Source organism: Ziziphus jujuba, chromosome 1 (assembly GCF_031755915.1).
Source record: "Ziziphus jujuba cultivar Dongzao chromosome 1, ASM3175591v1".
Taxonomy (NCBI): domain Eukaryota; kingdom Viridiplantae; phylum Streptophyta; class Magnoliopsida; order Rosales; family Rhamnaceae; genus Ziziphus; species Ziziphus jujuba.
In genome coordinates, this window is record NC_083379.1 from 15,123,047 (window position 1) to 15,148,069 (window position 25,023).

Here is a 25,023-nt window from a genome sequence, read left to right on the forward strand (position 1 = left end):
TTTGTGATAATAAATATGAAGAGCAAGTTGAATTGCCATAACTTTGGCAACCTCAATATCAGTAACAAACTTGTTGCAATTCCAAAGGTCAATAATTGTTCCATTACTATTGCAAGCCACCACTCTCAGAGAAGAATATTCAGCGGCATTAACTTTTCCTTTCGGTGAATAATGCAGCATTTCCATTGATTTTAACCAAACCCTAAGGACGAGGGGGCCCTAATCATAGGGTCATGAGTTTTCTTGACTTGAGTAGACTATCTAACTTACATCATATCTACTTTGGATTCCAAAAAATCTCTTTTAAGAGCATCCCGATGCTAAACGCCCAATGGCATTGCCATTAAATCTTTATCAAAAGAATATGAATTTCTACACTGTCTCAAATCGGATCCATGGTCAAAACAGCAAACAGAATAATTTTTTTTTGGTGAAATAGAACCTTGCATAAAGCACAAAAGAGCCCCAGGAAAGGGGATTACAAACTGCCATTCTTGCTCAGACATTCAAGAGCACACAAGCTTAAAATATCTCTGGGCAAGACATCTACATTACAACTAAAATAAAAAACAGAAGAACCATATAAGGCTTTCTTTGCTAATGAGTCAGCAACACCGTTGGCAGATCTAGCATTCCATTTTATAGACCACTTAAAATTTTGGAATCTCGCACGTATCTCTAACATCTCAGAATAGGTAAACCAGCTGAGAGGAGGGGCTGATTGGTCGGCTATTTCTTTTACCACCATGGCTGCATCAGAGGACCATTCAATGAGGTTCCATCCTTTGTCATCTGCATAACCAGAAGCCCAATACAGAGCTTGAAGTTCTGCTTCATAAGGGAAGTCATACTGTGTAGTTTTTGAAGCAAAATACAAAATTTTCCCGTTGTAGTTTTTGAAGCAAACAGAATAAAGTTATGACAATAGCAAATAGTCTATGAGGATAGAAAATAAGCTCAAGGAAAATACAGTATGGAGTCTCCATTAATTTCATCCCACTAACTCCCAGGAGGATCAAACCATATAGCCTTGGCAAAATTACATTTAAAAAATAAACGTGTCAGGTCTTTATCACAAGTCTTGCCGAAAAGGATAAATGGTGCTTCTAATCTCCATGAATCTTTCAACTTCATCAAAAACTGGTAGACCATCTTTTGTCATTTTCCAAAGAGCTATAATTAGCAAATAAGATGGTCAAATTGCAAAATAGGCATTTTTTTTTTTTTTTTTTTTTGGGTTGGTGAATAAAAATAGGCATTTTCTCCATAGATATTATAATGGGATGTTGTAGATTTTGCTTGGAAAAGCATAATTAAAAAATAATAGGCGGAGTTGGTTTTGACTCTTGGATTTGTGATAGAAAGTTTGGCGGATTTGAATAAATTTTGAAAATAGGGGGTAAAGAAAGCAGTCTTTGGCATGCTAATGAGGAAAGGATCCTTTTGCTCGCTTTTTTAGATGTTTGTTTATGTTTGGTTTAATCTAGTTATTTATATTTTAATTCATTCAATCTAATGGTTAAGTGTAAAGCTACATCATCAAAATTCATGACTCTATTCATGTGCAATAGAATTGAATTTGATGAAAACCCACATCAAAATTTACACACAAACTATTCAGTTCTCTTCATCAAACTGCTACTCTTATTTCTTCTCCATCAAATTCTCCATTTTTTTTCTTTTTTTTCAAAAAATCCTTGCCGGCAGGACCAGTTTCCATTCCTGATTTCTCACCAAACTTGGACCTCCTCAAGTTCTCAACAATTTGGTAGGTTAGTAGTAGTCCTCTTTCCACTCTTATTATATTGCATATATATGGCTCAAAGACAAGCTATGACATTTCCATCATCTCCTTCTTCAGATTTTTCTCTCATTCTTTTGTTTGTCTGTATACATATAATTGTCAATAATTAATAAAATAAAATATCTGAGAAAGAGAAGACCATGCATGACTGGTGAACCTGTTTGATATATATGCACTCATCCATCGTAGACTCCATCCATATATATGTCCAAGTTCTTCTATTTGGCAATTATTGTGTGAAAAGAAAAAAAAATGATTTAAGATAAAGGGTAGCAGTGCGGTGGAAAAAATTGGAAAATTTGAGTGAAGGTTTTGATACAAAATTTTTGTTAGTCATTTGTGTGATATTTAATAATGTAGCTTAATCTTGACCATGCAATAAATTAGAAAAAAGAATAACTATGATTAAAATCAAATATAAATAAGCACTCAAAAAAAAGCAAATAGGACTTTTCATTAGGCTTGGCAACATATCATGTGATGTCCTGATTATGTCAAATTTTTTAATTCCAACATGATCCATTAGGTTTCATATTAAAATATATAAATCCGAATATATTTATTAAATTTTCATATAATCCATCACACAATCCTTAACTTATTAAGCATATATTTTAAATTTTGATTATATACCATAATGATATAAAGAAACATTTTTTTTTAAATGGACATGTTTATTGATAATCTAAACATCTCAAAAAAATAAATAAATAAATAAAATCCATATACTAAATTTTCACATGCATTAATAATTATCAATATAAAATAGTACAAAATAAATCCACATGAAACATCCGTAGTATATAAGAAACAGGCATTAACAATTTAAATATTCAAAAATTAAAAACCAAACCAACATTTAAAGTCCAATATAACTATTAAAAAATAATAAATCTAGAACAACACATTATTATTTAAATTCTCATATAAAATTAATTTTAAGATAAAATTATTATATCATATAAAATTACAAAAATATCTCATATTAACAGATCTAATGAATCTAACAATTTCAACGAATTTTATTTATTATTATTTATTTTTTTAATTGATCTTATAAGATAATATTAGTATGAATCTAATTCAATATCGTAAATCTAAATTTATAAATTATTATACGAATTCGTATTATATAGTATTTTTCCAAGTTTATTTGTGATATCCCCATTCATTATTTTTTAGCTTAAAAAAAAAAGAAGTGAACCTCTTAATTGCCAAAATGTAAATACATATTCATAATGTGCACTTATAAGAAACACATTATGAACAAGACCTAATACCAAAAGGCTGCAGCCTAACCTATAGTCAATAATTTCTTCAAATGCAGATTTTTTCCGGTCCAACATTTCAATCGAAATTTGAAAGGGGGCCATAATAGGTTTTAAATTGATTGCGGCTTCGGTGCAGTTGTAATATGGCTAGCCACGATAGCTATATTACAGCCAAAAAAAAAAAAAAAGCCACGATAGATAGCTAGGCATATATAATAAGGTTAGGTATGCATAGCTTTTTGCAGCGATAGTTGGCAAAATAATTATAGGATATAAATATTTCGAATTCGAATTTGTCCATCCCCATGTGAAAAAGAACCAAAAAAAAAAAACACACATATATATATATATATATATATATATATATGTACAAATTAAAGAAGGGGCCTAGCCATTTAGCCAAAAAAAAAAAAAAAAAAAAAAAAAAAAAAAAAAGAAGGGGCCTAGCCATCCAAAACTTGGTCTGGTAGCCATCCAAAAGCTAAGAACTTGACCTTATTAGCATATAATGTCTTGGGTGGTCACATCATTTATCAACTTTGTTTGTCTAATCCACAAAATGCTGTACACTCAATAATGTCAGTATGGGATGCGTTGCCTTATTTTATTATTTTTTTTCTTTTTTTTGAAATTCATTAACGTATAATAGAGTCTACAGAAAATTCCTGAAATGAAAGCCAAAGAGAATCCTGTTATAAATCATCTCAACGTAAAATGCCATGGAAATGAAAGGCACATATTCACGTACATGATTTGATATATATGTATATATAGATATTTGCATATGCAGGAAGCAGTATTTCCCAATTTGTTTTCATTTTGAGAATCATATGACTACTCTTTTAGAAACTACCATGTATTATACGCTCTACATGACTGGTACCATCTTGTTTAATGTGATAGTTTATTAATTTTCACTTTTCATTCATAAAAATATATTTGTAGCCTATGATTTTAACAAAGAAGGAGAACAAACGTTAAAATTATAAAATAATTAAAAATTAATACAACCAGCCTTAAAAATCCTCCTAGGACTTGAGTGTTTTTGTAAAGTTTTATTGGACAATTTTTAAAGAATATCACGAAACATTATCTAATCATCAACAAACAATACATGCAAATATCTAATAATACTCCAACGTATAAAAATAGAACTACAACATCATGTAATTTCATGATTATAGTCAACATCTACAACCTGTTATACTACAAGTCATTAATGCACATATGTGTGTCGATCACACTCCAGTATCCAATAATTAGTTCAGAACATTTTAAAATTATTTGAAAAATTAAATAATACAATTGATGTGAAATAAATATAGAAAGATAAATATAAACAAGGAATGATAAATATTGTTGCGACTATAGAAAAAAATGAAATGACAAATTATGTGCAAGTTAGATTATCTGCTAATTGTCTAGACCTAAGAGAAGGAATTTAAAAACAAAAAAAAAATGTAAGAAAAATATATCTCAGTAAATGATATAACATAATAGAAAAATAATATTTTATTTATATAAATATTTTTCTCAAGACATCTCGTTTACTTTTTAGAAAGGTTTCCCGTTTAAAATATATTTTGCAAAACTCAATTTGTACCTCAAATTAATATCATAAAATCGATACTTAAATAATAAAAATTAATATCCATTAAAAATATGATAAAATGGATCAATCATGACATAAATTTCGAATATAAAATAATATAAACATAATTTCATAAAATAATTATGAAAAGTACAATAAAATTATAAATATTAAAAAACCGATGATATACTCAGTAATATAAATAATGTACCATACAATATATCTATTATTGTTAACTGATGCACGATATTTTGGAATACTACTGGACAATAAGAGAATAAGGAATATATGGGATAAACCCACGTCACAATCCTTAGCGTTCTAAAGGTATCATGGCAATGCAAACTTGTAGGATACACTCACCTCAAAATCCTTAATGTATAAAAAAATATTCTGACAATAATTAACTTGCCGGATGAAACTATTCGACAACCCTTAGCGTATTATAGGTATCATGACAAATATGCTTACTATAATATAATACTAAATAGGGAAACTAATATTATATGGTATACCAAATAAAAATAACAGTACAATATTCATAAACTGATTTTTTCAATATCATATTTTCCTACTTTTCCAAATAATATTGTACCATAAAACATAATTTAATATTTAAATTCAACCGTTTATTTAAGTATTTCAAAATTTTCTAATCACTATTTTATGCTAAAATATAATAGCAACAATGAAATAGATATTACTATAAACTATTTTAAGTACTTAAAAATATAAAATACTTAAACATGCTTAAAATATATATAATTTTCAATCTACTTTCTTAAATCAATTATCTTCAAAAAGAGTAAAATATCAATTTAATTACCAAAATATTTTAATATCAATATTCATAAGTTCATTATGAATTTATTAGGATTTGAAACCATTCAAAATTTTATCAAAATTTATAAAAAATGATAACATATTTACGTGAAAAGCAATATGCTTATATGTATACCTGGCAATTCGGGTTGGTGGGTCGTGTTCGTGTCAACCCGTTTAATAATCGGGTCAAAAATGCCTAACCCGAACACGACCCATTTATTAATCGTGTCAGGTACCTAAAACACTAACCCGACCTGTTTATAAACAGGTCAACACGACACGACCCGTTTAACACGATTATTTTAACGGGTCGTGTTGACCTATTAACCCGTTAACCTGAAATTGACCTATTAACCCGAAAACTAAACTATTAACCCGTTAACCCGAAAATTAACCTATTAACCCGAAATTTTTTTTATTTTTATGTTTTTGTTTTATTAAAGATGTATTTTTTGTTTTTAAAAAATTAGTAATAGAAAATTATTTTTATAAAATTTTTAATTTATAATATTTTTTAGTTATTAAATATTATATTAGTGATAAAATATTAATTTAAAATTAAATTTAAATGGGTTGTAATAGGTATATAATCGTGTTAAACAGGTCAACCCGAAAATGACACGATTAATAAATGGGTCGTAACGGGTCAATTTCGAGTTAAACAGGTTAACCCGAAAATGACACGATTAATAATCGTGTTAAACGGGTTGACCCGATTATGACCCGAACCCATTTATAATAAACCCAAACTCATTTATTCCGTGTCGTTTTCGAGTCGTGTCGCCGTGTCATGATCCAAATTGCCAGGTCTACTTATATGCATAAAATAAACATTTAGATCAAATCATATATATATATATATATGATATCCAAACTACATATATATTATATTCGCATGCCTAAAACTATTTAAAAATATAACCATTCACATATACTACTAATGCCTACCCCTACTCCTTTATAGAGTTGCTTCTAGGCCCAGTACGAGACCTATATTATAATAAATATTTATTAGGTTTCAACAATTAAACAAAAGACATTGATGTATACTAATGTCTTAAAATAATTTATACAATTATAAAATCACATAAATTTGACATCGATGGTCCAATTATGTCCTGAATCTTTAGGATCTAGTATCCAAAATTGGAGTTTCTCACATGAAACCCAATTTTGCAAAATTGAATATTCCAATTTATCCTATTAATATCTAATTATACTAATCTAATTTTAATTTTGTCTAAACACAGTCCAAATTTATCTAATATTTAACTAATTAATCCGAAAAACAATATTGTCAAATAATGTCCAAAATTCATAAAATTTATATCAATGAAAAAGTTCAAAAGATGAAAAATATGTTGGTATGCTTATCTTCACCAATGGTAGAAAACTTTTCAAAAGTTTCAACTAAATTTTTTGTTAATGGATCTCTCAAACGATAAGGAATCTTAGCAAATGGAAGCTCAAAATGGATTCAAGGGGTAGGTGTATGGTTCATCTTGAAATCCGACCAACCCACTGGAAAATGGATCGATGTTGCCACTGGTTTTGAACTGCAAATCATAATGTGTCTGATGGAAGATTGTCGTGAAATTCTATGACTGCAACAATTGTCGAGTAGGCTTCCTCCTTGTATGGCACATGTAGATTTACGGTGGTTAAAAAGGTCAAAACCGACTAACCCGGTTGGATTCTCTCGGGTCTATGATGGTTTTAGGTGTTTTGGGGATAAAATGGATATTTTGGATTTTGTTTACTGTTGGACACTCTCTTCAATATTTATATAGGGCCTTTGATCACTATCAAATGAAAATTTAAAACTGGTTTGGACGCTGATATAATATTGATGTTTAAAATTTTTCAGAATCATAATTTTTTAACCATAACTCAGAAGTTGATATGCTATCAATTTATAAATTCATATTAACAAGTTCTGCACAATGGTACATCAATCAAAACAAGATCTTGATCATAAAAAAAGTTGATCTGAAATCCATATATGATTCACTTGACCAAATCCGATCAAACTTGTACTATAAGGGTTTTTTGGTACAAAAATGGTCTCTCATATTATAATTGTTAGGTACCATAAGATGGTCATGGACTCATGGTATGAATAATATGTAGATATATTATATGTTGTCACCACTCCCCACCCCTTTTTTTTTTTTGTGTTTGTTTTTATTTTTGGTAATAACCACTCCCTCCGTTGATAAAATGAAATCTGAGAACATTCAATATTACTAATTAATCATATTAACTTTCACTTGAAAACATAATAAATTCAAAATAAAATCTTCATTGATTATACATATACACAATAAATTTCCATATGAAGACAATATCATAATATTTTTGTAGGGTATCTGACTATAACTGTTGAATTTGTTAATATAAAAAAGAAAAAAAAAGTGTTGAATTTGTTTAATTGGACTTAATTTATTGATCTTTAGGTATTTTTATTCATAATATTATTAAACTGAAATAATAAAAGACTAAGTCTATACATATATATATATATATATATATATATATTTAAAGATAAATATCCTATCTTTTAAAATAGTCAAAATAACATTAATGATTGATGATAATTTTGAAATTCTCACAGGATTCCTTGATGACAAAATCTTCCTTTTAAAAACAAATACCATCCAATCCTCAATTACTTAATGACAAAGTTAAAATTAACGCTTTTGATATTGAAAACTTTTATCTGTATTGTGAAAATAAATATTAATAATACTAAATTTATCAAAATATTCATAAAATTTGTTGATTGAATAACATGGTAAATTATGTGATAATATTTAAGTGACTATTTTTTTTTTAATTTATCTTTCCATTTAATGGTTCACTTATTCATATTGAGATTATATAAATACGTTAATTAATAATATCTTAACACATGTTATTTGGTAAATATTTTGGTATTTATTGTATTACAGAACAAATATATATATATATATATATATATAGAATAGTTATCCAATTAGGATATTCTGATTTTATAAAATCTAGCTACAGTGTAAAAAATTCACGCTAAAGTAAAAATGACCTATTTATCCTTATTGATTTGAACTGTATCATATATTTACAAAATTAAAATATCCTAATTAGATCATAATTATATATATATATATATATATATATATATATATATATATATATATATATATATAGTGAGGATTATAGTAGGATGGCTCGATGATTTTAACATCATATATTCATTTATTAGTTTTTCAATCATTTTAAGATGGTTAGATTTAAAATCACCTGTTATGAGATTAAAGGCATACTAAAATTCTATAGAAGGTGTATTTATGATTTTACAAAATTTTACAAAATTTTTATTATTTGAAAAGTTTAAATGTATTGAGATATTCTATGTATATGTTAAAAAACTTTTAAAAATTCATTAAGAATCATAAAATATTCAATTAAAGACTTTTAAAGTCTATAAAAGTTAAATATATACAAATATTTTTATAGACTTTTTTAATTCATAAACTTTTATAAATTTTTAAATTAAAAAGAATATATTTTATTTAAAATTTCTTCACCCTTCATCTTTAAAATTTTTGCAAACTTTTGAAGACTTTTTAAAATAACATCTATTAAAATTAATTACATAATATTTTTCAATCTATCCCTCTCCCTATCTTTGATGATCACATTCATCTTTTTTTTTTTTTTTTTTTTTTTTGGGGTCTTGTCTATCCCACATGAATGAAAATTACAGTGGAAAATTTTTCCATATATATATATATATATTTGGGTCTTGATTTAGTGTTGTTATGTCATGATGTCACTCATAATACCTTTTACAATCGTTATAAATTTATGCTGGTTTTTGTACATAAATTTTCCTTTTTAATGTAATTTATTTATTTATTGTAAAAAAATAATTATTGATAAAAAAATTCTATCAAATCATTTAAAAATGAAAGTGGATAGAAGTCTTTCTTTCTTTCTTTCTTTCTTTTTTTTTTTTGGCTTATATCAATAACAGTCTTTCTTAACTCTATAAAGGTTTAGTAAAATTTATAAATATAAAGTTTATAAAATCTTTTGTAGTTGGGTAGGTTTCATAAAAGTTCATGAAAATTTATAAAACTTAATAACTTATAATGTCTACCAAAATCTATTAAAATTCATAAATAAACTTTTTTAAAATTTTATAATTAAAAAATATAATTTTAAATTTTTAAATATTTACTAGAATATAAATATTTATAAATATTTAAAAAAATTATAACATTAATTTTGATATTAAAAATTTAATTATATTTATATAAGATTAGTTTTCGTTTACATGGAGACTCGCATTGACAATGATTTTTAATTTTAAAAAAAATTATCATTAATACTGTTATACAAAAATTAAAATTTTTCTCGAAACCGTTGTAAATTTTATGAATCCGTATGCGAATAAACCATCAATGATCCAGATTTGTATATAGACAGACCGTGCATTTCACTCTATATTTATATATATATATATATATATATATAATATGATACAAGTTTTTAAGTTTTACATTTCCACACTCATTTGAAACCAAGGCACATTAAATAAATGGCACACTCAAAATCAGAAAAAGAGAAATTGGCAATTAATAATCCAGTCCCCTCTTCTCAGTGATGAAGTGAAAATTTAAGTTTGGGACAGAAGGCCTCTCTCAACCAAAGGCACAAACACAAAAATGGAGAGAGAGAGAGTTGGGAAGGCATTAATAAGTAAGATGGAATAAGGAAAATACCGCAAACTTGTGCAGTGTATAATCAGAGAAGCTGTACGGAGCGAGAGAGAGAGAGAGAGAGAGAGAGAGAGAGAGAGAGAGAGAGAGGGAGTGAAGCAGAAGCAGAAGCAGAGCAATGGTTGTAGTAGTAGCATGTTCTTATCCCTGTCTTACGTAGGCGGCTGTTTCTGCTTCTGCATGAAACAAGAAAAGATAGTCATTTTTTAATTTAAAATAAAAATAGAAAAATAAAATAATTTTTTTAAAAAGAAGACTGATTGACTACTGACCATGTCTTGTCCCATCACCAAAGGTTGTGATGATTATCAATATTAATTAATAAAATACCTCATTCATGCTTACATATTCAACTACAGCCACGCGCTGTTTTCATTGAGCTTTCTCTTTAAGCAAAAATGTTAATGGAGGTTTTTGTGGTAAGTGTAAGTCACTTGCTTTTGATTGGAGAGTGTGCGGAATTGTAAAAGTTTAATTAGTAATGCCCTGTCAGACTGGAATAATTGCTCTTCACCCCATCACCTTCTACCCAGGGAGTACTACTACTGAAACAACAACACATGCACATCATCATCTCTCTCTATCACTCTCTCTCTCTCTGTAACACAAAGAAAAATAAAGCAAATTGGTTATGGGAAAGAACAATGGAAATGAAATTCCAATCTGTGGTTCTTCTCAGCTTTTATATGCAAATTAAGCTATTTTATGTTTTTTATCAACTCCCTCGTTTATTAAAAAAAAAAAAAAATGCACCAAAAAGATCTTCTTCTCTTGCAAATGCCAACGTTGGACATTGTGTTTTCCCAACCCCTCCTATTTATATATGTGATTTTTATGCTTGAGAGATTTAATAGAATTTACCCTTTGATTATTTTATGTAATATTATATGTATCTCATATATGCATTTATCTCAATTGGACAGGAAAAAATATATATATATACACTTTGAATGTAAATGTATAGAATAATAAATAGGGCCAGATGAACAGAAGAGCGCATGAGATTATAAAGACAAACTAGTAAGGATTACTTTTTCACTGGTCAAAGCTGTGTGTTAATGAGTGAGTGAGAGAGAGAGAGTACTTTTACCCCTTTGTTTTTTTTTTTTTTTTTTTTTTTTTCTTTTCTTGTATAAGTAAAGTATTCATTGCATCACTTCCAAAATGTTATGTGATGAATCTTCTCAAATCAGCGAGAAAGAGAGAGAGTTTCCAATTCTCAAAAAACTTGGAAACTGTCCGAGTCCCCATGCTTCTTATTCTTTCGGATTTACGTAACTGAGAAGGTAAAAGATGTGAGACAGATGAGAGAGTCAGAGACAGCTGAGTGATGAGAGAAAGTTGGTTATGTCACATTACTCCCACTGCTCTCTCTCTCTTTCTCTCTCTGTACTTCCCTTCACTACCTTCTCTCAAATCGGTCACACCCTACATATGCTTTGCTTGCTTATAATAATCCCAACATGCATACACAACAAAAACTCAAAAATATAAGAAACAGATTTTTGCTGCCTCTTCGCACCATTGATGTATAGCTAGTTATATTTTCGTAATTTTTTTAATTGGGTCTCCAAAAACTGACTCTCTCTCTCTCTCTTCTTTTAAGTCTTTTGCTGGAAACTAAACACATATTTGGGAATGTCAGTACTTTCTGTTTCTCATTTATTTTTGCTCTCCTTTTTCACTATATAAGCTCCGTCTCACTCTCTTTCTACTCACCATACTCACCAACCCATTTACATCACTTCACAGCACACCTTCAATATTATTGTTGTCCCCTCTTGAATGTTTTGGATGCCCTATTTTTTTCTTTAATTTTTGTTTTCTCCGAATATGCTTCTTATGTATCCTACCACTGCAACTTGCGCTCGTGAAGCACATAGTAGAGGAGCCAATGACCACACTTTCCTCCTCCATCTGAAGGTTTTCGAGAGAACAGCAGCTGCGGTATTTGATGGCTTTGTCCATGAATGTGGAATGAAGCAAACGTTTGGATCTTGATGGTGCTATCCTTGTTGAGCTTGTTTCTTTCTTCTTTCTTTCTTTTTTTCTGTTTTTTTTTTCTTGACCTTGCAAGACTTTTTAGTTTTTGAAATTTTATCATAATTTTTTTCTATTTTCTTTTTATTTTTTAATTTTATTTTCACTTCAGCCAATTCTCCCATCTTGCTTATCCTCGTTCATCCCTCCTGAGCTTTAAAATTATATATTTAGTGTTTTTAATAAGTTTGAAATGAATTTTATCTTTCCTTTAACCCCCCTTTGTTTATATTATTATTATTATTAGATTATTATATGTACTCGGATCATATTCATCTCTGGCCAGCAAAACTACAATCAGAGAGATGATGCCCTAGTTCATCTATCTTCTATTGTAACTCTATACTTGTTTTGGATTGTAAAATATTGTAGTTTCACGCGTCCGGAGTTCTTTTGTTTTATGCTTTCTTAATTTATTTTATATTTTAGTTTCGTCTTTTTTTTTTTCCTTTTTTTTTCCTTTCTCTGATGTAATTTGTATTTTTTTTTTTTGTTTATTAGTTTAATGGATTCGGAGCAATTTGTTTTATGCTTTGTTAGTGATTTTCGCCTGATAAGGGTTGCACATATCTTAATGATGGCGACGAGCAAACCATCCGTAAAGAAAGAAAATAATTTTTTGATAATGCATTGCACATGAAATCTCTGTACTCCCAACTCAAGATTATAAAAAAGATATGCAAGTACATATACAAACAATAATCTAATTAGAATCATGTGTTTATAAAGAGAAAAAAAAAAGAAGTTAAAATCATGTAAACTGTCTCATAAAATACCAAATATATATTATTAGCCAAAAAAAAAAAAAAAAACCAAATATATATTTATAAACCGTGAATGACTACATGGTCTCTATTATTAGCTTCAAAATAAATATGCTCCGTCTGTACAAGGGTTTTTTTAATATGCATGTATACCAATCGGTTGAGATGCTCTTTTATTTTTTTTATTAATTATTATTTTTTGTCCTAAATGCACAATCAGCTGTGGCGGACATGTTAAACACAATAACTACATCAAAGAAATAAGTTAGTGTAGCTTTAAATCATTATGATCATTGATTAGTTGAGTGCTTGAGAACATTAATTGCTGTTATAATTGGATTTATATAAATACAGTCAGATTGATCTAATAGCATTATTTCCAAAAGGCTTAAAAAATCAGCCTAGTAGTTTTAAGTTCAAGAAATGGTATGTCAATTCAATTAAAGCTGGCTGAAGTAAATTCAATAATTGTAGCTGAAGATTTAATCGTATAAGATCCATAGGCACCTTTTTTATTTATTTTATTTTATTGTTATTGTTTTATTATTTTTTATGTATGTATTTGCTTGCTTGCAATAATATTGTACCAGTGTTTGTACTCGAAAAAAATCCATTACGCAAACTGAATGCTCTCAGTTTCAGTGCTCAGACATCACGTTTGCCATTTCTTGAAATATTGGTAACATACAAACATCTTTGAAGCATTTTCACTACCATACGATTGTGGAGCAAATGCAACTGACTTTTATTATAAAATTATACATTACAAATATTTTAAAATATAAGTTTATTAAGGAAAAAAAAAGTATACGTAGAGTGTTTTTTTTTTTTTTTGGGTTCCCAATGAAATTAACAGCTAATCTGTTTTATTATTAACAACTAAGGTAAAAAAGCACAAACATATTTAGTGTCATGTTTGAGTAAATGAAGATGAAAAAAGATGTGTGAAATTGATAATCTTTTGCCTCGACATAAGTTCAATTTTTGACTTGTTCTAAATCCAAACTTTACAATTTCTAGAGTATATTATTTTCCTGTATTTGAGATTTAAAAAAAAAAAAAAAAGGGAAAAAAATGAAGTCAGCTTTGTTTTTGTACAGTCACCGATAGAATATAAAGCAAAAGACCAACCGCTATTTTCTTCACCAACCGCCATGTTTTATATTCAGATGATCAACTTGGTACATTCATATTAAATCCAGTACCATCAAATATACAATTAAGCAGCTAAACCTATTGATACATGCAGAATGATATAAGGTTGAAAGTTCACCAAGAGAAGAAAACGTCACATTCTCATCAACTTCATGAGACAAGAGTAAGACAATAAATTTGCGACTATACAAACTTTTTAATGCTCAAATGACAACGAAAATTCTATAGATAATAGTACCCTTTTTTTTTATTATTATCTTAATCATGAATTTACGAACCCAATAATCACTCCCAAATTCTATATATATATATATATATACACGCTCAATGATGAGCATTTATATTAAGATTACTGGTGAGTCTTGATTTCTGATGAATACAAGGCGAAACACATAAACAGCGACATAATTAACAAAACAAAAGAATAATATGTCCAAAAGGTTAAATTCAGCATCCACTACCAGTTGTTACATATTGATTGAGAGCAGAGAACCATGATCTTCTGCCCTCGCTATGTGACGCTGACTGTCTAAAGCCTGCTCTTGAACACCTAGCCAAGTGTCTCTGCAAGTTTCTATCCACGGTGCATGGGATTAACGAGGGACTAATTTCCGGAGCTCTCATGCAAAGACTAGAATTGATTCTCACTGATGGGAATCGTTGGCAGCTCAGGGACCGGAAAGAAGATCCGAGAGGGGAAATTCTGGAGCAACGTAACTCAGGCTTGCAAAATGGAGTTAGTGGTGTGGGCTCTGGTCCCTCACCGGAACATGAACAAAATGACAGGGACAAACTTGTTCTTGCAATCTCCTTGATTGCTGGTTTTGTTCCTGGAAGCATTGCAAATGAAACTATGCCATTCCGACAAAGAGGACATGCAATTGAACCTGGGGGACCATGAGCCACGGTGGAAGTGCAGTTTGTAGAACAAAGGTACAAGGCACAGCGTGTGCAGAACTCATGGTCACAACCTGCAGCATCAGACATCACATTCATGCATCCAATAATTACGTAGCGAAGCATGCATAATCCTAGCGGTTTGTATGAGTACAGCACCACAACTTCAAAGTTTATTGTCATTGCTTGTTTATGGCATCAAATAATGCAGTTTTGAAAGTGTTCAATAATACCATGATAATGTGCAAAAGCATTTGAAAAGAAGAAACATGTTAGAGGAATTTTTCACAAGACATACAAATTCTAAGGACGGCCACATCATTGTGGAGTAACTGAGAATACTTTGCTGATGTTTACAATTAGCTTAAGATTATCATTTTTTAAACAATTTGTGACAATAAACATGTTATATGAAATGGCCAAAAAAGAGACATGGCTCATTAAAACATTCATATAATAAACATGTTATATGAAACGGCACAAAAAGAGACATGGTTCATTAAAACATTCACATACGTTTTTAACAATTAGGATTTAGAGATTATTCTCAGTATATATAATAACAGCGCATTTGACACACATAAACAAATTCCCTTTGTCTAGAGCTGTATTTTAATTCCAACTCATCTATCCTGTCTCGTAGGCCCAACCCAAGAACTGTAGCATCCAAAAGATGCACATGCTCCTCTGACTCCAAAAGCACATACCAAAGTCTTCTATACATAATTTTCTGTCAAGTGTCAGTTCCCAAATTCACTTGTGTAAGTTATGACAAGGGGACTGACTGACTTATGCATACATTGAACTTATAGCTTGATATTGGACCATTGGGTCATGAAAGTTAATCTCCAATTGCATTGTTAACTTCCATGATCCAAACATTAATAAAATAAAACTTATTTCCTACTAGCTTACAAATCTAAATCAATTGGATCCGTCATGTATAACTGAGACATAAATTAACCATTGTGTACATGATAGCGTGGAAAATATTTTACCTTCTGCAGCAACCGTGCACTGTCTTTCCAAACAAACAACACAAGGATCTTGGCTTGAGGATAAAGAATCATTTCGCCATCCACATTCTCTGCAAATTACATGCAAAGAGAAAGAACAAAGTTCAACTCATTTGAAACGTACGCAATCCTCTTCACATTAAAACCAACTTGGAGCCAGAAGTATTTGCCATGAGATTGAAATACGATATAAATATTAGTTAATGTCATTGATGCAACAAATAACTACAGGAAATTGCAAAAGTCCTTATGTCAAATATACCATTCTGTCATGGTAAACGAATAGTGGAAAAATGAAAGATCTTGAAAGAATGTAAATAAGCCTCCATTAAGAAACTCCATGAATAAAAGAAATGTGAACCATTTTGTTCAGAATCATTTGACCAAATAGAAATATTATTCACATATTGTACAAAAAGTTGTTTTAAAATGAATGTTCACAATCCACACGAAATAACTTAAATTTAAGAGCTTTATTTTGGGAGACAGAAATTGTTTACTCTTCCAGTGTTCAGAGAAAAGTTATGTTCGTTTATTGTTGTGACTGCTACATTTTACTAGCATGATTCAATAATTCTAAGTTGGACTTTCTATAAGATATTATCAATGCCATATGTATATGCTATATTTTATACGATTTTATCCCCCTTCTCATATTGCTTGATGAGCTCTTATATGTCATCTTGATAGAGCCAAAACCTTATTACAATACTGATATCAGTAATACCTATCCAATATAATACTCACCTAGCAATTTTGATAATGCTCATAAGGGGAAGAGAAAGGTAGGGTGAAGGAAGACTTTGAGACTGGCCTTCTGCCTGCGTGGTCAGAATTTCCTCAAGCCAAGTTCTATGCCATGAACGAGCAACCATCAAGGCATTCCATCTTTGTAAACATAAGAGAAAAACAAGGGTAAGCCAGAAAGTGAAAGCTCAGGTTACTCAAATAGAGCTAACAATAAGCATGTATGGATTATAGATCTAACTACTTCTAGAATGGATTAATTGCAGATTTCAAATAAAATAAACAAATAATAGAACACACTAGAGCAAAAGGCTCATGTATTCTTAAAGTTAGAGGAAAATCAGGGAACTAGATCACACTTTATCAAATCTTCCATCATATCATTGGGCCATATCAGAACCAGAAACAATCTAGACTCACCACATTTCAAGTTCCATTATACTTTTACAATAAAATCTGCTTAACTGTTTGATTTTAGCCTTCTGATTCATTTTTATCTATCATTACAAAAGTGCTCATAACCACCAAAAGAGTTGAGCTGCAATTAAGTAACCTGAAATGTTTTGGAAGCATTTTATGAGGCAAACCATCAGAAATCAAGGATGCTAAATATTCATCCACAGCTGCATTAAACCAGGGCCATGCACTCATTCAATAAGAGATATCAAAATTTTAAAGAAAGAGAAAGACAGTCTAATTTCATATGATGATGTTTTAAATACTAAATTCCAACAGCTGTCCAAACACATGAAGTGCCTATATATTCTTAACACTTCTAAAACCAATTATCAGTGATTATCCATATGATCTTGTGTTTGAATCATAAGATTGATCCTTCAGATTGATGGCATAGGTTTTTGTTACAGAAAGGGAAGTGGGAAAGAGGAGAGATTCCTTTTAGATACTCCCCTTCACTGAATAACAAGAAGGATAACTTCTATAGTTCATTTCAAGAGGACCACAGTTTTCTGCAGTTGCAAAGTTTCAAACTGTTAAGAGGAGGTTTAATTCTTACGAGAAGCCATCTCATGTCCCCTCCTAAGAAAGTGCTTTAGTGGGATCGACAATGAGCCATGGCTGTAAAAGCAACCTTCTAAGCTGCTTACAATTTATACCATGATTATTGCAATGTACATACAAATAAATCACACGCTAATTAATTAGCCAGTTGGAAAACCAGTCGTTATGTCCCATTGTAGTAATGCTATGATTATAATATAATGAGAGAGTGAGAGCTACAAAAACGCAATTTCAATATAGCGTCTACAGCTATATTGTTCTATATCTCTATCACATATTATTCTTGTTCCATTATAGAAATATGTCAATATTTTACAAACAAAATGTCTTCAGGATTTCATTAATAATAAAATATACTACAAATCTGGGCTGCCAATAAGGTTTTCAAGGTCAAACATTCTTTTGGATGCTACTTATCACCCTCATGTTTAAGAATGTAAAGCTACCAACAACAGGAAACAGAACCAGTAGAAGAATGTAAAGCTACCAACAACAGGAAACAGAACCAGTAGGCCATGCATATGCATAATGAATTACCACATATGAGGACCAAGTAGCTTTAATAGCACAAGATCATGTGACAACCAAAACATATCATACTAGCTTATTTCCTCAAAGCTTGAAACCACTGGAAACAGAGCTAAAAGTGAATATTGAGCTTTTACACTACCAACGGCCTTAAAAATATAAATACAAAACAGTCCTTCTATGACCTTGACATTGATAGAAAGCATGCAATTGATTATTTTCAACCAAAGGCCTTTTCATAATTATCAGTTAGGTAACCAAACACGGTTCTCACTCCCTTTAAAGTCAAAGCAACTTTTGATTTTTATATTAGCCAAAAAGTTCGAGTAATTACTGTAATTGAAGTAAGCATCCTCCACATAATGTTCATCAGCTAATTAGCAAGTGATTTGGCTCCTCCAAAGGAGTTTACCTAAATTTATGAATGCTTAAGCTATCTTTAACAACCGCACATATTTCTAGATAACTAAAATGACCCAAAGTGTAATAAAAAACAATTATTTAAAGTATTCTTAAATCATTTGGTCTTCATAGAGCTACTGAAAATGACAAATAAAACTAACAGCCAGAAGCTGTAAAACAGTGATCTCTCACATCACTTGGAAGACTTTATGTCAATAACACATGAAATGGTCAACGGTTTGGCTATTGAACATTTCAAAAATGTCAGAAATATTAGGTTACATATTAATCCAACACTTGGCACATATGACAACCAAGAAAGATACCTAATTTCATCAGACAAGCCAGGGCCCAGAGGATATTGCAAAAGAAGTGCACATGCCAAAAGTGACAAAACATGGGACACAAGAAAGACATACCCATTTGCATTTTCAGCAGTTAGACTGGTACCCTTGGCAATCAATATCTGTACAATGATATATTCCAAAGAATAGTAAAAATACAGCATTAATGCCAGTAACAAATAAAAAGCAGAGTTCTTCTTAGAGTTAAAAACATACTTGACAACATTGTGCATTGCCACCACAAGCAGCATAATGGAGGGCCGTGCTTCCAGCACCTGCAGAATGCAATGCATATTGAACATTAAGTAGGTAGGAGTATGCTAGAGATGGAACTGTGAATGGAAGATATGAAACATCACATAGTATGTTATTTAAATAATAAAAGGAAAGAAAAAAGGAAAAAAGATTAAATATTGAATTTGGCCCATCAGATTTACAAATTACACAGCAGTAAGTTGTTCTTTACAGACTTTGAACAAAACAAAGATTTAGAATTAAATTTAACAAACGAAAAGGACGGGTAAGGAAAAAGAATATCATAACATTCATCTAAGGACTTCAAGTCAACCTTGAACGTCCAACAAATTCTAAAGATCAACCAGCCTTAAGAAAGTTCAACACCAATAATGAAATAAAATTCTAACGAAGAAGCACCTTAAATCTTACTCTATTAGAATCTAATTCCAATTCAAATGCATCAAAACAAAACCAAGAACTACTGAAACTTTTTGTGCCACTTTATAGAGGAGAGCAAGTCTTTCAAAGCAAAAGTGTAAACAAAATGAATGTGTAAGCCGAAAATGGTTGAGGCTGAAACCTCTGGAGTATAAATATTTTATGTACGAGTATAGTGTGAACTGAACTTCATCATGGGTTGAAATCATAAAAGGCCATGCATTTTTAGATAAAATGGTGTCATGTATTGGCCCTTTTATAAGGGCTAAACGAGTTACTTTTGATCTAAGAAATAGAAAAAACTTTAGAAATTATAGACTTCTAGAATCAGAGAGACAGGATAAGAAGAAAAATACTGTGCAAGAAAGGATAAGAGTAGAAGGTCTAAATACACATCATGTGGGAATCACATATTAGTAGCACTAAAAGATAACTCTTAAGCACCTAGAGACTAGAAGAAAGGTCTTCGAAGATAGGATCCTAATTGAACGCCATAAATACAAGTTCAAGGGAGTAAAACAGCAAGTAGGGTTGCGAAGAAGGTAAAAAAGAAAGAAAATGATTATTATGGGGCTAGGAAGGCGGTGTAAGTGGGCAGGAAGTACCCTAAAAACTAGAAATCCTAATATAACCATTCGCATATGAGAAATCGTAACACAAGTAATCCTGCAGTTCAATTTCTACACAGTTAAGGAATTAAAAAAAAGGAAAAAAAAACGATAAAGAAGGTAAGCAAAAGTACCTATTAGGTCAATTGTAGTTCCATCTTCCACAGTTACCTCAGTAACAGAAGCCCCTAAATCCAAAAGTAGTTGTACACTTTCAACATGGCCGTTCAGTGCTGCCATATGCAGAGCAGTAATTCCTCCATCAGCTGGCTTATTAATCACCTGACGCAAAGCACTAACTCAGACGAAGAAGAACAATAAAGTAAATCAGTACATCATATTCAAAAAGATCAAGAAAAGGAAAACAAAAAGAAAGAATAGCAGAGTTCAAGCTGAAGCTACCTATGATCAAACTCGGAACTTGACACATCATTATCTGATGTATTCAAAATTTGCCAAAAATCAGGCAAGCTGGGAATGTAATCAGCAAGGAGGAGCCGAATACATCGGGAATGACCATTCAAAGCAGCCAAGTGGAGTGCAGTTCCCCCATTCAAATAATCAGCTCTGTGAATCTAAACCTCATCCCCCATGAATTCATCATAATTATTTTTCTAGACATATTTTTAGTGATATATATATATATATATATATACATATATACAGAGAAGAAAATTGCTACTTAGCAAGAGTCTTACATTGGCTCCGAAAAGAACAAGATTCTGAACAACCTCCCAGTGACCATGTTGACAAGCTTGCATCAAAGCGGTCTATTCACCAAAAATTCAGAACACATTTCCAAATTCTTACAAATATTCCCCAAAAAAAAAAAAAAAAAATACATAAAAAGTAAAGCTTTTAGATAAGCCAAAAATCAATCATATGAATGACTGGAAAAAATTGAATTTTGATAAAATATTATTACCTGTCCACGATAATTCCTCAGATTAATATCAACACCAGACTCAAGCAAGAGGGAGACTATCTAAAAAAAAATTGAAAAGAATACAATCACCACCATTAACAAATTCATCAAATGTGCAAAAGAAATAGGCTTTTTTTTTTTTTTTTTTTTTCCCAGAAATACCTCATGGTGGCCCTGAGCTGCGGAGTAATGGAGAGGAGAATTACGAACACCAAAAGTTGAATACCTGACCAACCGAGGATTATACTCCAACAAGGCCTTGGCTTCTTGAAGGTCTCCATCTCTTGCAGCAGAAACCAAACGCTCCCCAGATGCCGAACAACCAAAAGAATTCCCAACAATGCTTAGAAATTTCATGACTCTCCAAGATTTTCAAACCCCAATTAAGATAAAATGAATAAAAAAGATAAAAAAAGGAAAAAAGAAAAGAAAAGAAAAGAAAATTGGGAGAGATTATTATCGCTGGTTTGCTAAAAAAAGCCCCTTTTCTCTCATATGAAAAAAAACAAAAAAACAAAGAACCCCAAATCCTTAATCCACCCGAAAATTTAGTGGAGAAAAAAAAGATATAGAAAAAGTTATCCTTTTGTCTACATGCACGAAATTCTTGGTTCGTACCAAACAACCAACAACCTTCCCACCATAACAAAGTTTTCCTCGAAGATATTCAAGAGCGATTGGTTGTAACGGTCAGAAATCTCACTAACCGCAACCAAAGATTTTGTTCCTCCGAGCAAAACATGAAGAAGAAGAAGAAAGAAGCAGCATGAGCCACCATAAACAGACAAGGTCCTAGGTACGATGTCGTTGTCCGAGGATTATGTAGTTAAAGTTCTCGTGAACTTCGAGAAAATCCCAACAAACAACTAGGAACTCTGAGTTCTTAATCCCAACAAAATTCCAATATCTTCATCTCCTTAAATTCTCTCAGTCGCTCACTTCAAAATTATACCCCTCAATAGAGTTCACAAAAACTCACTACAAGATATTCATGGAATCGAATCAGCTCCAAAAACTCACCTTTAGTATTTCCAAACATCCCAAAAATCTTCAAGACCCACGTGAAATTTTCTCCTCAAAAGCGAGAATCTGAAATAGCCATTAGCAGATAAGCATTGAAGAATCAAAATCTACAAAATTTTTGAAGCGGGGATTTCCTGGATAATAAAAGACTGTGAAAATGAGGAGTTAAAGAAAAAGAAAGAGAAAACCAAGAGTTTAAAATGGGTTTTTGATGGCCAAAAATAAGAAGGAAGAAGAAGAAGGATAGATCATGGAAAAGAGAAGAGAAATGGGAGTTTAATTCAGAAAACGACCTTTTTACAGCAACAACATCAACCAACAACAACACAGTGCAAGAAAAGCGTGTCTTCACGATTGGATATCATTAAACAGTCAACTGGGCAGTTGGTTTGTTCTTCTCTCTCTCTCTCTCTTTCTCTCTCTCTCTCTCTCATTCCTTCCTATGCTCAGAAAAAAAGGCTCAGCTGACTTGGCCTACTCTTCAAGGTCAATTCCATTGTCAGCTATTTTTTTATTATTTTTAATTTTTTTTCAAATATTAAACATTATTTATAATATTAGTATTGTTAATGAACTGGGAAATTAACATTTCTGTGGGGATTAACTAGGTATCAAAAGGGTTCCAACCTTCAAACACTTTCTTAGTTGCTGGTACAAACCGTGGAAGACAAAAGATCAACTTGTAGACCTTTTAAGGGATTAATATTACTCATGGTTGACATAAAACTAAAGCAAGACCAAATATTGCAAAGAAAAAAAATAAATTCACTTTCTTAATATTTCAAACTAACTAAAGAAAATGAAAAATAAAAATATCAACTAATTGCATCAGTTGTAGACGAAAATTTTCATTTTTCTTATTATATTAAACAATTTGTGGTCAATTTGAAATTTTTTTGGGTGAATTTAGTTAATTAATTTTCAAATTATATATGTATAGTTAAATCTAAAAAAGTAAAAATTAAAAATATATAGAGCATACAGCCATTCGTCAATGAGTAATCATAAATTCATATAATACATTCATATATTTCGTCTTAATATTTAGAAAGTTTATTGAAAGAATTTATTTTGAGAAACAAAATAAATAAATAAATATGTTAGGTAAAAAGTTTGTGCCAGTGAAGAAAAAGACGAAATGACCAATAACCCCTTGGAGCTCTACCTGGTACTGTGAACTGCCCTAAATTTACTCTTACATATTTATCATTAATTTTGGAACAGAAAAAATAAAAACTTCTTTCAATATTGTGAGGGAGGATGAAGTTGGAAATTGATTTTCTTAGTTGTATTTTTTTTATGTGCCTAATGAAGAATGGTTATTTTAGCCAAAAAAAAAGAAAAAAAAAAAAAAAAAGTCAAAACATCTCCTTTTCACCATGAGAATTTATGACATGTATATGAAGGAACAAGAATTTATAATCCATTGGTTCGTGAAAAAATCTATCTAAAAATAAAAAGTTGATAAAAATATACATATAAAAGAGAGTAAGAAAATGGGCGGAGATGGCCAGAAAAGGGACAAAACATTCTCCTTAATGATTTATTGACTTTTTTGTTTTTCATTTTATTTCAACCCCCTTTTCAGTACTTGAGCACAGAATTTTTCTTTTTTCTGTTTTTTTTTTCCCAAGATTTGATCAGAGACAGCGTGGATTGCAAAACTGTGTGTTTCTTATGAAAAAGAATATACCAAAAATAAAATAAAATAAAATAAACCATGATTCTTTATCAGCCAAGATTAATTGTTTCTGTTTTCTGTCAGGCATATATGGGACATACACCATGTGTTAAGGAAAACAAATTGTGAGGATTTTCTTTCTTCATTTAGTTTGTGGTTTTCAGAGAAAAAGAAAATAAAAATTATTACAGGATGGAATTTGCTTCATTATTTGCAATAAGCTGTATGTTCTTCTACTTCTCCATAATAACAATTGGGGTAGAGTTATTTATGAATTATAATTGGTGTTTTTTTTAATGGATGCCAATTAAGATATCTAATTAAATCCCTTTTAACACTTGATCATCATGTCTCCAATAATCCTGTCACTGCAATTAATATAAGAAATAAACTAATCTAATGATTAAAATGGCCGTCCCACCATTAAAAAAAATGTGGCTCATTACATGTAGGTTCACATGTTAAAGTATGATGATGGGATTAAATATGCATTCCTTTGGTTTTATTGTGGGGTACGTGGAATCTTATTAACCATTAATTCTATGTTGAATTGTTTTTTTAAATTTTTAATTTTTGGGTTTGTTTATGTCGTTTTTGGTAACTGGGGCTAAGCATTAAGGATTCCAAAGGCTAATTTTAACAACCATTAATGTTTATTTTTGTTTCTTAATTGAAGTCATTATTGAACACATTCAGGAAACCAGAAAGAAAATATTATTTTGGTAAGGAAAAAAGAGAAAGCAAGAAATCCAACTCACACATGAGAAAAGATGTCCTAATTAAAGAGTTAAATTTTGGTATGTCTTTTAATTCTCTTTTTTTATGACGATAAGAAAATATTAGTTATAAAAGTGTTTGAATCAGTTAGAATAAGAGATAGGTGGGGGGGAATTATAATGGAGATTCGGGCGTTAGCAAAACCAAAAAAACACTAGCACAGCAGA

The 25,023-nt window shown here is 30.4% G+C and overlaps 1 protein-coding gene across 8 annotated transcripts; it reads right to left on the reverse strand.

Annotated features, from left to right (window-relative positions):
• Positions 1-14,516: 14,516 nt before the first annotated feature.
• On the reverse strand, positions 14,517-22,868 carry LOC107421040 (E3 ubiquitin-protein ligase XBAT32). 8 transcript variants are annotated; one of them, XM_048479416.2, is made up of 12 exons: positions 22,692-22,868; positions 22,396-22,464; positions 21,602-21,736; positions 21,376-21,431; positions 21,149-21,220; positions 20,853-21,025; positions 20,585-20,745; positions 19,384-19,442; positions 19,243-19,289; positions 16,874-17,014; positions 16,109-16,197; positions 14,517-15,184 (listed from the first exon to the last, which is right to left on the reverse strand). In XM_048479416.2, the coding sequence occupies exons 3-12, from the start codon at positions 21,654-21,656 to the stop codon at positions 14,661-14,663; spliced, it is 1,377 nt and encodes a 458-aa protein (XP_048335373.2). In that variant the 5' UTR covers positions 21,657-21,736; positions 22,396-22,464; positions 22,692-22,868; the 3' UTR covers positions 14,517-14,660. The 8 variants fall into 8 exon arrangements, with proteins under 8 accessions (XP_048335373.2, XP_048335371.2, XP_048335372.2 ...); XM_048479414.2 differs by having other exon boundaries at positions 21,376-21,435; positions 21,538-21,736; positions 22,692-22,865; XM_048479415.2 differs by having other exon boundaries at positions 21,602-22,464.
• Between the last annotated feature and the right edge of the window lie 2,155 nt (positions 22,869-25,023).